This window comes from Cheilinus undulatus, linkage group 23 (genome assembly GCF_018320785.1).
Source record: "Cheilinus undulatus linkage group 23, ASM1832078v1, whole genome shotgun sequence".
NCBI lineage: Eukaryota > Metazoa > Chordata > Actinopteri > Labriformes > Labridae > Cheilinus > Cheilinus undulatus.
This window is the reverse complement of record NC_054887.1, coordinates 15,513,251-15,527,010: the sequence shown is the minus strand read 5'-3', so window position 1 is coordinate 15,527,010 and position 13,760 is coordinate 15,513,251. Positions and strand designations below refer to the sequence as shown.

Genomic DNA, 13,760 nt, shown 5'->3' with positions numbered 1-13,760 from the left:
TACACAACACTTCTTTCTTAAGAAAACTGTATTTATTAGCTGTGTGTTAGCTCACTGAAAATTATATTTAACTTTGTACAGATCAGTGCAATGTGAAAGCTGCACCAGGTTGTTTTCTGAAGAAATTCAAACTCAGGAATTTCGTATTTACAACACTAATAAGGTAGTAATACAAACACAGAAATATTTTTTCATAACTGATGAAACCAACTATTCTCAGAGGAAAATGAGATCAGCAAAACACTGACACTAGAGGCAGGGTCTGCTACGTATGCACTAAGTATAAAACGGTGCTTTTCTTCTGTTTTTATTTGGTTTATTCATCATGAAACTGAAGAAATTTTGCCGACACATGACAATCAACCAATTAAGATTTTTCTTGTTTGATTAAAAATGTCTTCCCCAAAACTACATAGTGCCCCTTTAAAGTGCTATTTCACAGTTCCACCCTGTAACTGTACCAGTTAGACCAGTGGTACTCAACCTTCTTCTACCAAAGAGCCACATTGTCTAAAAAATACTTTAGCAAGAGCCACAGTACAAACCGGGAATGTAAGATAGATAGATCAGTTCATCTGTAGTTGAAATGAAATACAACAGTGGATTGTTGGATAACTATGAGGTAAAATGGGATACAAATGTCTGTAGAGTCAGAATAACCAATATGTCACTGATAATGAGCATATATTTATTTTATCACTGACATCAGACTAAGACCTTGTATCTCAATTTTTCATGATTTTAATTTGTTTTTATAAATCATATTTATATCATTTTTATAAATTATAAACTTTTTATCCCCTGAAAAGTGGTCATTTTGGAGATACCAATCTTTGGCCCAACACCAGCGTTATGAAAGCTCCACCTGGCCTAAAGATTTTTTAAGATATTAGAATGTGCTGAGTTTGAGCTCTGAGATGCTTTTCAAAGAAAATGATGATTTATGGTTGGCTATTTGGGTATTTATATCTCCCACTGGGGCATTTACTGGAGTTCTGTGGCTTTATTAACATAAAAGAGATGCTTTCTATTTTTTTTCCACTCATTATTAATTCTTTAGGTTAAATGGGGAGGGGCCTCATTTTTGTCTTTGCCCTGGGCCTCCAAATGACTAAAACCAGCCCTGCCTCACACCTGCTGCTCACCAGACACATCATTTCACCCTGCCTCATTCTGGAGCTTTGGTTTTATATTTCTGCTCTTTTGACAATATTTATGACCATTGCTGCATTAAAGATCAAATAAAACACCCATGTTTGGACAAATTTCACTAGATATTAAATATTACATCATCTCCACATGTGATCCATGTGTGTTATAGGCTACTCGTTGATGACGTGCATCGGCATAATTGTCAAAAGATCTGGGTGTCAGAGAGCATCTGCAGGATGTGGCTGTAGAAAAAGTTAAAACGAGGAAATGGGAAGCTTCAGATTAAGCACGACAGCAAACCTCAATGAATGAGCAAACTGAAGAGACGCACCGCCAGCGGACTTTCTCTGCTCTCTTCTCTCACACATGCTCCTCTGTCGAGCACATCCGACGGTAATAAAACACGGATTTAAAAATAATAAACTTTTAATATTCATTTAAAGTCTGTCTTCTTTATGTGGGTAACAGATTTATTGATGTGACCTACCATGAATCTTTACTGATGACAGTGTTTACTTTCATAAAGGGTTTTAGTTAAGGTTTGTGCAGCTGTCTGCACGTCAGCTGACGCGCTCAGCCAATGGAGGCAGCGACACACTGAATCTGGCTACTCGGGGGCTCCATAGTAACAGAAACGAGTGAGGAAAATAATAAAATTAACGAATAGAAAAGCTCAGAGTCATGCTTGCCCGATCGGGCAAGTCCTTACAAGTTTTGCTTGCCCGTTGGCTTTTTGAAGTTGCCCTAGGCCTTCGGGCAACCGTTAATGTCAGACCCTGAACACTGTGCTCCTCCTAAAAACAAATTCTGCCAAGAAAACCTACTATTTGGCTCCTGTATGTTTCTATATGTGCTGTAAAGCAATTGTAGGATACTGGTTCATTTTTTCTACTCCAGGTTCCAAGTATAATCTACTAGTTGAACTTTATATTCAAGACACTGTTTAACTGGGGGATGTGACGAGCTTTTAGATTTGCCAATACAAGAGTACCAATCATGACATAATACTAGATGTCCACAAAACTGGATTATTGCCAATATCTGACACACCAATATTTCTGAACTCTTTTTAGCCGATACCAATACTCATATATACGCAATTTATTACTGTAAATAATAGTCATGTTGAAAATAATCTTCTACACGATGCATTATGATGTAGACATGGACGGTTCTGAATCTGCAGAGGCAGTTTTTTCCCTCTACAGTTGGTTCTACCATAAATACTGACATATTAACCTGTTTCCCTTTAAACATGGCTATTTCTAAGGCTTTGGGACTCCAGTCAACCATGATGAGAGCCATTATCCACAATGGAGAAAACTTGGATCAGTGGTGAACCTTCCCAGGAGTGGCCGGCCTAGCAAATTACTCCAAGAGCGCATCAACGATTCATCGAGGAGGTCTCAAAAGAACAGACCCAGTTTCACTTGACTCAGTCACTCTGTGTTAATGTTTCAACAATAAGAAAGAGACTGGGCAAAAATGGCATCCATGAGAGCTGTCTAAAGCCAAACACACTGCTGACCAAAAAGAACAGAGGCTCGCCTCACATTTGACCAAAAACATCTTGATGATCCCCAAGATATATGGGAAAATATTCTGTAGACTGACGAGACAAAAGTTGAAAGACCACCATATCAACAGTAAAACATGGTGTTGGTAGTGTGACGGTCCAGGCTGCTTTACTGCTTCAAAACCTGGACCACTTGCTGTAATTGATGGAACCATGACTTCTGCTCTCTACCAGAAAATCCTGAAGAAGAATGTCTTGCCATGGGTTTGTGACCTTAAGCATAAGAGCACTTTGGTTATGCAGCAGGACAAATCCAAATCATCTCAGCAAGTCCTCCTCCAAATGGCTTAAAAAATCGCAAACAAAGATTTTGGAGTGGCCTAGTCAATGTCCAGATTGAGATGCAGTGGCATGACTGGCTGTTCATGCAGGAAAACCCTCCAGTGTGGCTGAATTGAAATAATTCTGCAAAGAAGAATGGGCCACGATTTCTCCACAGTGATGTGAAAGACTCATTGCCGGTTATCAGAAATATTTTCTTGCCGTTGTTGCCACCAAGGATGGTACAACCAGGTATTAGGTTTAGAGAGAAATAAGCACTTTTTCAGCACTATATTCCAGATTTTATGGTTATTTAGAATAAAGTCAAGATGTTGTTCCCTAAAAACCCTCGAACATTCATCTTTTCACTGTCGTTCCACCATGTTGATGGTATCGGTGGCATTTATTGTCCTCCCTTGTTGGCTCCAGTGTGTCTCTACAGCAGGTCCAGACTGTAAAGGGCGAGTGAGACAGAGAGAGAAAGAGAGATGGAGCTGTGAGGCAGACACTCAGTGGAAATCAATGTCAATCATCGATGCTCTTCAAGGTCACATCATCTCTGGGTAAAAAGGATAAAGATTTCTGAGGAAGCTGACGCTCGCCATAGACGGAGACTGGAGAAGGAAACTTTATTCAGCAGGGGCATTGATTTTAGTATGACACCGATTCATGATAAATACTGTCTCTGAAAAATAAAATGATCACTGCTGATGGTTCTGGGATTCACTTAAAGATGCTTACTTTAGTTTGAAGACCAGCAGTTAGATTAGGTGATCATACATGTATTTAAGGGTTATATCCATGCTTGATTTTTAAACGTGACATTTAATCAGCAGTGAATATTTGATTGCTCCCATTTACCAAATAATCATTAGTGAAGATTCTGAGGTGAATGTCATTAACTTACTCCCACAGAAAGTAGTAAAATGTCTGATAATGGAGGGAGCAGAGCGAAGGCTTTGACTATCCATTAGTTTGATTATTCATCAAAGTAATGGATAAAATATGAATTATTTAATCACTCTGTTGTAATGTAAAATGCTATTTTCAGCCCCGCTTCTCTCTGATTGATTTCATCACATATTTAAGATCCTACAGTCCAGTTTCTCCATGTTTTATCCAAAGACTGGATTCAGTCTTTATAACCTTTAGATGGAGATATGGTCCATTTTTGTTTTTTTCTCTCTAGCAGACCATCTGAGGAGGTTTAAGGTTTAATATTTTCAGATCTCCATCCTGTTACATCTGTCAGAGATCTTAACCATCACCTCTGCTTCAAAGAGAAATTTCTCTCCATCTTGATCACAAAAGAAATGAAATCAGACTCAGCTGTGGATGTTTTCGGTCTGTTTGATAACTGAGGTGTATTTTTGTGCAGGCTTGCGAGGTCAGAATATTGTTCTTTTTAACTTCAGTGGATCTGTTAGTGTTTGGACTTCATGTGTAATGTTCATAAGATCTGTCTGATAGGGTTGCTTAAATGCTTCAGCTTAACACCAGTTTCGGCACATATTGGTCCTGTTGACTATACCACATCTTGTCTCCTTAAGGATTGGATGTTGCAGAAAAGAATGGAGGGCAGACAGACTGTCCCCCATTGGACAAACACACCTCTGCATTGGTTCAAATCAAACCTCTCTGACTGCCCTCAGTTTATGAACTCAAATCATTCAAACCCTCTTCAAGTCTCTATCGTTGTTCCCCAGGGTTCTGTCCTGGGCCCCCCACTATTTATTATCTATTTACTTCCCCTTGGCCATATCTTATGTAAAGTCAACATCCACTTTCACTGCTATGCTGATGACACCTAGTTATACCTATCCACCAATCCTAACTCCACCTTCCTCCTTCTGTAAAAGTTTACAGAAATCCTGGTTTTCACACAACTTCTTCAAACTCAACAGTAACAGAACTAAAGTTCTTCTTATTGGCACTCATTCCACCTTAGCCAAAACCGACAGTTTTCCCTCACAGTTGATCATTCCTCAGTTTTCCTTTCCGTCAGCCAACAGCACACTATCTTTGCAATCACACATCAGTAACTTTACCAGGTCTGCATACTTCCATCAGCATTCATCCCTCTGTCCATCCCTAACTCCCAACTCTGCCCCTGTTTTAAATCTAAACAAGCTTTCAAAATAAATGTAATAACTGTTAAGGTTCAGCTTTCAAAATGTAGCCATCCTATAGATTAGTGTAATAATTGTTGGGGTTATTTGTGTTTTCTTACAGGTACAAACACTTCCTGCAGGACCTGGCAGCCAACACGAGTCCAGACAACCCTGAGTTTCAGCAGATTTCAAGTACGTGTCTTTTCCTAAGTTCTGCCACCTCTATGGCCATTTTACAGTTTTACAATGAAGGTATCATCTTTAACAGAGAAGCAATTAGTCTGAGGCTGCAAGCCATGAAAATGCCCGAAATGATGGAAGACAAAACATGATAAGTCAAATAAATCTGCGCTACAATACAGGCTTCAAAATTAAATCAGAGCATTGCGTCTCAGTCTGAAAACCAGCAACAACAGGCAGAGATGAGGGGAATTTATTATATGTTTGATGATGGTTATTAATACAATAACAAGTTAGAAACCGGACCAGCATCCTGGTAATGGTAGTATTCCTTAATTAGCTAAAAATTATGCTTTACTGAAAAAACAAGTTCACGTTGATGTTATAGACATATACATTTAGTATATAGTGCTTTTCTTTTAGAGGGAAACAGAATCGTTACTGGTTTTCATTATAACAGTTAAATTCACCCATGGTTATTATCATCATTCACGCTTTACATATTATCAAAATTGTTGCGACGACTGCTTTGATATCACGGTTAATACGGTCAAGAGAGCAGACAGTGTAGGTGAGGTGAATTGAAAACAAGTCCAAACAGGGTTTTAAAAAAAAGTCTTACACCTCATTTCCACTCATGAAAGGATGATACCTCTTAGTGTCTAACGCAAGGAAGTGGACTTCTTTTAGTGATGGAAACTTCCTGTAAGCATTAAAGATGTGAATCTGAAAGTATGTCACAATTTGATTCAGAACCGATTTTCAATTCAAACCAATTTCGATTCAAAACACATTCTCTGTTTCTTAAAGAAGTGATAATTTCAGCATCTGCTTTAGTCTGCTGTGCATTAAGGTGCTGTAAGTTATAATTTGACATTACAAATCTTAATAAAATGTGCTGAGGAAAATGCTTTTTTAGCATATTTAGCACAGTAATTTCTGCCTGAATTGCAAAATATAAATTTAATGAAAAACTAAACAAAGGCCTCTTTAAGTGTTCAGTATCCGTTGTTATCCCATTTTACATAAAGTCACCAGTTTACATGGTCACTGTTTAAACTGTAACAGCGGTCTTTGACATAAAAAAGACAATAGATCCCTTCAGCAGTTTCTGGCTGATATTCCACTTATTTTTACTCCAGGTGAATGTACATGTGTGCTGTGGATTTGTGCATATGAACTGTTCCTGAAGTCGACTACATTACTTTAGCAAACACAGCTGGTCACACATCCTCTTACCTGGGATTGTAGAATCCACAGTGAGTCTTAAAACTTTTCTTTTGGGAAAACAGGATTAGCCGAGCAACTCAAGACTCAGTTCTTTTCTCTACGGTGACATAACGCACTATGCACGGGTTAAGATGGAGGTGCAAACAAACCGCAGCACTTCTGTTAACTTTGCTGGAAAGATCCAGATCACACAGGAGTGTCATGCAATTCTAGAGAAGAGGTGTGATGCAAGTACCTGGGCTAATTACTATTTCTGAAAAATTGAGACAGGACCTCCAGATATATGTTTTCCAAGTTCCCGAGCCATGACAGGAACGTATGAAATGAACATTAAGGGCAAAGGCTAGCTCAGTGAAATGCTGGGCAACATTAAGACCAGAGAACACTCCTTTTAAAGACGCACAGAAGTTTACTTGCATAAAATAGCAACAAATTTTACAAAAGATGTAAGTTTGGGTTCTAAATGCACTTGTTTTATTTCTCCCTTGATTGCTCTCCAGTGCATTACCTGTTTTTTTAAATGCATGTATGTATGTCTCATGTTTATTCCCTGTTACAAAATGGACAGAACAGACAGCATGTAGATTGACCTCACTTCCATGTTTTCAGCATGGCTGCAGGTCCTGCCTTGAAAAAACCTTACACACTCTTTTCCATGAATTGGGGACTTGAATAACAAGTATGTGGGGCTCCGTGTCTTAATATTCCACAGAGTGGTGGTTGTGGTGAGTCACTGTACAGTACAGCTTTGCCAGATTTGTGCAGAAACAGCTGTGCTTCAAGCAAAATGAACGGGGGTGCTCTGTTTGTTGCACTGCCAGCAAATGACCATGCCACCAAATATCTGTATGTGTGTCTGAAAGTATTGACAATGCAGGCAGAGCATCAGTATGTAAACATTACCAACACTCAGAGCTAATGTTAACACCTTCAGTATTTGTGATGGAAATGTCACACAGAGGAAATTACCTGCAGCGGTTTTGCTGTTGAAAATGCACTCAGGATAAAAATAAGTATGTTTAAAATATCTATTCTTAAAAATTTTGAATCGATTCAGAATTGTAGAAATTAGCATATGCAATTCTGCCTGTTTTCCAGCCAGGACCGTAGCATGTCTTGAGGAATGTTTCATTAAAAAGCTGTATGGCCACAACCCTAACCCTAATGCTAGGGTAAAGTCTGACTTATTGTCTCTTTAGTTTATTGCTTTGGAGAATCTTGTGCATCACTCATGTTTCACATAAAACTACAAAGTGCAAAGACAGAGTACACCATGAAACACCTACACAAACTACTTTAGCTTTAAAACTTTAGTTTATCATCTTTATTGAGGTAGAAAATAGTGAGTTTCTTGTTTTTAGAAGCTAAAGTTGATTTTCTGTGTTTGTCTCTGACTTCATTACGTGTTGATAATCGTGTGATGATATGTCTTCTTACCTGAGAAGGAAAGTAAACGTGTACATTTATAGACTAAAGACGAGTCTTAAGACGGCAGAACGAGAGCGACCTGATGGCAGAGAGCGTCGGGGTGAACGACAGCGCTCATTATCTTCATTTGGGGAACAAAGCAGCGCCTCTCTCTGCCTTCACTCCTCATTTGTTGTTATTGTCGCTGCAGAGCTGCACTGCTGCAGAAATGAAAGCTGGGCCTGCCTCTACGCCCCGGTTTGATGTGGATTTTGACATAATTAATTGGGAGCGGATCAGAGGATGTTAAGCGGGAGCGATATTAATAAATAAAATCTTCAACATCAACACGGATCCCGATAATGACTAATTTCAATCGTCAAATAAACAGCAGATCTGACTGCACAGCCAATGTACACAAGGAATTATTTATGTGTATCAATTAAAATCTCATTGCTGCGATGCTGCCTCTGCTTACAAATTAAAACAGCGGCTGATGCTAAGATGAAGGTACATCTCCTCTTCCTCTTCTCATTAGAGAGGCTTTTTTTAAACTCCTTGCTGCGTGCGTGCGTGAAAACTTCCTCCTATCGTAAAGGGAATAATTTAAAAAAAGAAAATCCAGACAAATCACATTGTATCTGATTAAACAGAGTGGAATCACAGGAGGCTTTGTTGTTGTTGTTTTCTCTTGTTTTCTCACTCTTTTCTTCCTCTTCCTCACCCTGCTCTCCTCTCCCTCACCGTGCATTCAGCCTGGATTTAATTGTTGTAATTGCAGAGCTTCAGGAGTTTTCATCAGCCTGTTTATACACTGAATTTCACCGCTGTGACTATAAGCGAGAGTGACCTGCCTCGGTGCATGTGTCAGAGCTGTAAGAGTAAAGTTAACGGAGTCTTAACTGAGAATAAATGGAATAAAGAGCAGTAAGAAAGCAGAGAAATGTCTGCTGAATGAGGAAGAGGCCATGTTTTATTAATGCCTGGGCCAGCTGTAATTAGGAGTTGTTGTTTTTCTAAAGCAGAGCTGGAAAATATTCCAAACACGTGCAACAAAGGGAGAAAGTCTACACGGACGCCTTGTTTGGTTTACATTGTAATTGTTGTGAAGTTAAGCGAGCCAATTAGGCCGTGATTATTTTAGCGTCGACGCGTCGCCCTGAGGATCAAGTTCATCCGCTGAGTTTCAGCTCACAACAACAGCAGCAAAAGTTGAGCTTGAAATTAGAATCAGTCTCTTTGTTGTTATTTTGGACGCGTTAATGATGTAGCTCTAAATGTTTACAGGAATTAGAGAAAGAACTCGGTAATTGGAGGATTCTCTCTGACTATTCTGATTAGTGGAGGTTTTTCTTCTGTTTTGGTGAAAGATGTTAAAGCTTTATTGAACAGTAAGGAAGGTAGTTTAGTAAAGAGTTCTTAAATGTTGTAGATGTGAATACCCGATCCATGGGTAGAAAATTCATTGATATTTGTAAATTCAGAAATGGTATATATGACTCTGATTGTTAAAGTATAAAACAGAAAAATAAGTAGTTTCTTAAATTTTAAAAAGCAGCATTGAGTCCATGACATTTTGCCAAAGAAGATGATAAATCATAAAGTACTGAACCCGACCCAATCATTACATAATGTAACATGTTATCGTGCTATGTTTTGTAGTATCCTATCCTATTATGCAGTTCTGTTATGTATTGCACTGTGCTATATCACACTGTCTCATATCAAACCCAATATTACTGTACCGACATATCCTACCATATCATACCACACTGTGGTGTATGGTATCAAATTTTACCATATCCTAACCTGTCCTATTGCATGTCAGAAAAGCCCTAGTAACATTTAAAATTGGCTCAAAGCAAAACAGGAAGTGATGCAATATGCGCACTGTCAGTGGTACCCAGGCTTAAGTGTTGATTGGCTTGTACTTGTTTAACATCCAATCAAACAGATTTAGTTTTATAAAGGACATTTGTTTAGTATCAACTCATTTCATATCATATTTATCTTATCTTGTTTTATCGTATCTTATTGTATCATACTGTACCACATTGTACAGCACTGCAACGCAACGTGTCGTATTGCATCCTATCATATAATTAGTATCTGTTTTTCACCCTGGAAATAAAGCAGATGTCCTAGATATTGGGATATTTAGTGTTTTTATTAACCAAAAATTGTAGGCAAAGTCCTGCTGAAACTACTAAAGTTTAAGTGCTTAGGACTTATATTTTTGTTGCCTTGTTGATCTTTTCAGAATAATATGAAAGCTTAAAATTATGGTGTTGTGGAAATCTAAAGTTAATGTTCAAATATTTAGCTAAATATCTGTGTGGATGCAGAAAAAAATGATCAGTTACTTGTCTCAGATGCATTTAAGTTAAAGTAAAAAGCTTCTTTACAGAGTTTAGGAGCAGTTATACAGATTTTTGTGCTAGTCAAGGCCACATGTGTTGTTTAAAGCCCGACCCTCTTTGGTTTTTAAGTCAGGGATGGAGAAGTAGCTCAGAGTTATAGAGGGTCAACATTTACAAAGATAACTGTCTATGGAGAAAAAATGAGTATGTTACACTAATGGAGCTCAGCTTCAAGGCTCAATCAACAACCAGTGTTTGTTTTTTATGTTTACATCTTTAGTTTCCTTTCATGAAGAATCTCAAGTGGTTCTTATTATTATAAACCCTCACAGCTTTAGAGCATCGGTGAGCAAGCCTAAAGAAGTCAGATCTACCACTCCTCTATGATAATAAAGGGTTTTGTGTGCTTTTGTGTGCAGGCGCGGTGGATGCAGTGAGCGAGGTGTCCCAGCATATCCAGAACAATACTCGGCGCCATGAGAACCACCTGCAGCTGTGCCGGGTGCAGAAACTGCTGAAGGGGCGAAAGACAAAGGTGTTGGCTGCAGGTTAGAGCCTCTGATCACTTATTCCTTTCATCTCCTCCTCCTCCTCCTCCTCCTCCTCATCCCTCGCTGCGTGTCCTCTGGGAGAGCCGCGGGAGGAGGGGGAGGATGGGGGTGGAGCAGGAGGGGAGGTAAAGTGGAGGTAAATTAGTTAACTATGGAGACATTCCTGCCTGGATTGATTGAATCGACGGAGTCTTTGGTGCAGGAAATGTTTTGTTTGTTAGCAGAATGTTGCTGCTAACTGTTAGCATGTAAATATCCTCTCCTTCTTCTTCTCCTCTGTCATCAATCCTTATGACACAATAGATAGACTGTTTCACATCCCCATGGCATCATGGGATATTTTTCACATAAGCCTGGACAACGACCCATAGACAGGGCTTGAGAAGGGCAGAATCTTTGAAATCAGAGCAACAAAACACGTCATAGGCCTGAGCTCTACAGTCAGCTGTTGTCATGTCAGTCCATAATTCTTCATTATCAATGGAGCCAGTTGGCATCATCAAACTCTTGCTGAAGCTGGTCAGGAGAAGATCAAGAATGCCTTTTCCACCAAGAAAAGCTTTCATGGTGATTCTTTGCTCTTCTTTTAGTAAAGAAATGTCCAGTTCTGGTCAAGCTTCTTCTATAGTTGCATCCACTCTTATCTCTTCACTGGCTGCCATTGTTTACAGGCTTGCAGTTGGTGTTTCTCCTCAAATGCTGTTCATTGGTCCAGCCATTCTAGTACCAAAAACAAGACAACCAGGTTGGTCTGTATCAGCTATAAATATCGGCCTATATTGGCATTAACTATCAGCCCATAGTTGCTGTAGCAAATGTTGATATCCGCCTATTGTGTCTGTAAATATCAGCCTATATTGGCAGTAAATATCAGCTTAAAACGACTGTAAAAGTCGGCCCATATCAGCTGTAAGTATTGGCCTGTATTTGCGGTAACTTTTGGCCTGTAGCGACTGTAAATATCAGTCATATTGGCTGTCAATATCACCCTCTATCATTTGTAAATATGAGCCTATATTGGAAGAAATTATCAGCCTATACAGGCTGTCACTATTGGCCTTTAGGGCCTGTTAACGTTGGCCTATAGTGGCTGTAAGTATCTGCCTGTCAGTTTTAAATAACAGCCTAAATTAGCTGAAAATATTAACTGGTTTTAAGTATCGCCCTATGTCTGTCGTTAATATCAGCATTTATTAGCTGTAAATATCGGTCTATGTTTGCTGTAAATATCAGCCCATATCAGCTCTAAATTTTTGCCCATATCAACTGTAAATACTGGCCTACATCTGCTGTAAATATCAGCCTAAAGCACTTGTTAATATTGGTCTGTATCAGCTGTAAATGATCAGTCTATACCAAATGATAATATTGGGCTATATCTGTTGTAAATATCTACCTCCATCAGCTGGAAATATTTGCCTTCATCAGCTGTAAATGCTGCTTCTGTAAATATCAGCCTGTATATTAGCTATGATTATAGTCCTACAACAGTGCTAAATGTTTGCCTCTGTACCTGTAAATATTGGCTTAAAATCCCTAGATTGTTGGCCTTTACTGGCTGTATGACACTTCATAAGATGACATAAAAGCACAACTAAGAAAAGCTTGGATTGAAATAATCTTAACGTTAAGTGGGTTACTTATAAAATCTGCTTTATTTAGCTTAAATATGAAGCATCATTCAATGAAACACATTTTAGATGAGAATAACTTCTGAGTCTTGTTATGTAAAGGGGACTATTTTGGCAGAAATGCCAAGGCAGATTCCTAATATAAACTTCATAGTCATATCTGTGTTCTCTCAGTATTTTAAAATACTCTTGATGATCATTTTGTCCAAATTCGTACAGCCCTTCCTCCTTCATTTTTTTGTCCTCTTCATCAGCGCTCCCTCTCTACTTGTGGAGCGGGGACTCTTTTCTTTGCGTCTCCCCCTCCCGTTGTTTGTCTGGCCTCCTTGTTGCTCCTCTCACCCTGCCAATCTCCCCCAGGACCAATTAGAGCTGGGCCTCGTCTCTCCGACCAGCACATGAAAAGGAACCAGTGAGTGTTTGTTTGCTTGGGTATGCAGCGTGCTTCATGTGTGTGTTGTAGGTGTGTATTTTACGTGTTGGTGTTTGTTCGTGTGGATGTGCAGCGTGTTTTTATGTGTGGATGTGTTGGTGCGGCGCTGAATAGCAGCTCATCTCTCTAATGCCGATGTGGGAAGTTTCAAAAGCTTCCTCTCATCCGAGTTCTCAGGCCCTTGCAGCTCCGCCGGCTTCCTCTGCAGCCAATAAACCGGCGGTCCCACCAGGCACACTTCAGAGCACCCCCCCATCCCGAAAACCTCCCGCCGACCCGCGCTCCTTCCTCCCCTCTACACCTCCTCTAATGTGGCAGAAAGAAAGCTCTGCCTTTTCCACATGAGAGGCAGCGCATCCCCTCCAACATATTAAGTAGCTCTGTAGGAGACGAGACACAAAGACTGAATCAATGAGACATCGATACGCAGACGGTCGCAGAGATTCTCTGCCAAAACGCCTTCAATTTCAAACTAAGACGTCTCCATGCTTCCATCATGGTACATGGATTTATTTTAATTTATCTCCTTTGATTTTACCCATCACTGAGCAGGATTTAATCTGCAGTTTGTTATTTTTATCTGAAGAGTTTTTCTCTCAGGTAACTCAAGGTCAGACTGACTACAAAATACAAAATGCAATTTTAAAATGATGATTTAATTCATTAAGGGAAAAGAGCCATCCAAATCTTGCCTGGTCCAAAGTGATTACTCCCAGACCTGTTGAATCAGGAAATCACTTCTGTGTGACAAAGCAGGCTAAAAGATCTCAAAAAGCAACACGTCATGCCTCAATCTCAAGAAATTCAAGAACAGATGAGAAATTATTGACGTGTGTCACTCTAGAAAGGGTTAAAAAGACATTTCTCA

General features: G+C 39.4%; 1 protein-coding gene across 2 annotated transcripts in view; it reads left to right on the top strand.

Annotated features, from left to right (window-relative positions):
• Positions 1 to 13,760, top strand: part of arhgef39 (Rho guanine nucleotide exchange factor (GEF) 39) — a 60,761-nt gene that overhangs the window by 27,385 nt on the left and 19,616 nt on the right. For both annotated transcript variants that reach the window (XM_041781312.1, XM_041781311.1), the window contains exons 6-7: positions 5,222 to 5,292; positions 10,697 to 10,825. In XM_041781312.1, coding sequence (XP_041637246.1) covers positions 5,222 to 5,292; positions 10,697 to 10,825 — 200 coding nt within the window. The remainder of the gene's footprint in view (positions 1 to 5,221; positions 5,293 to 10,696; positions 10,826 to 13,760) is intronic.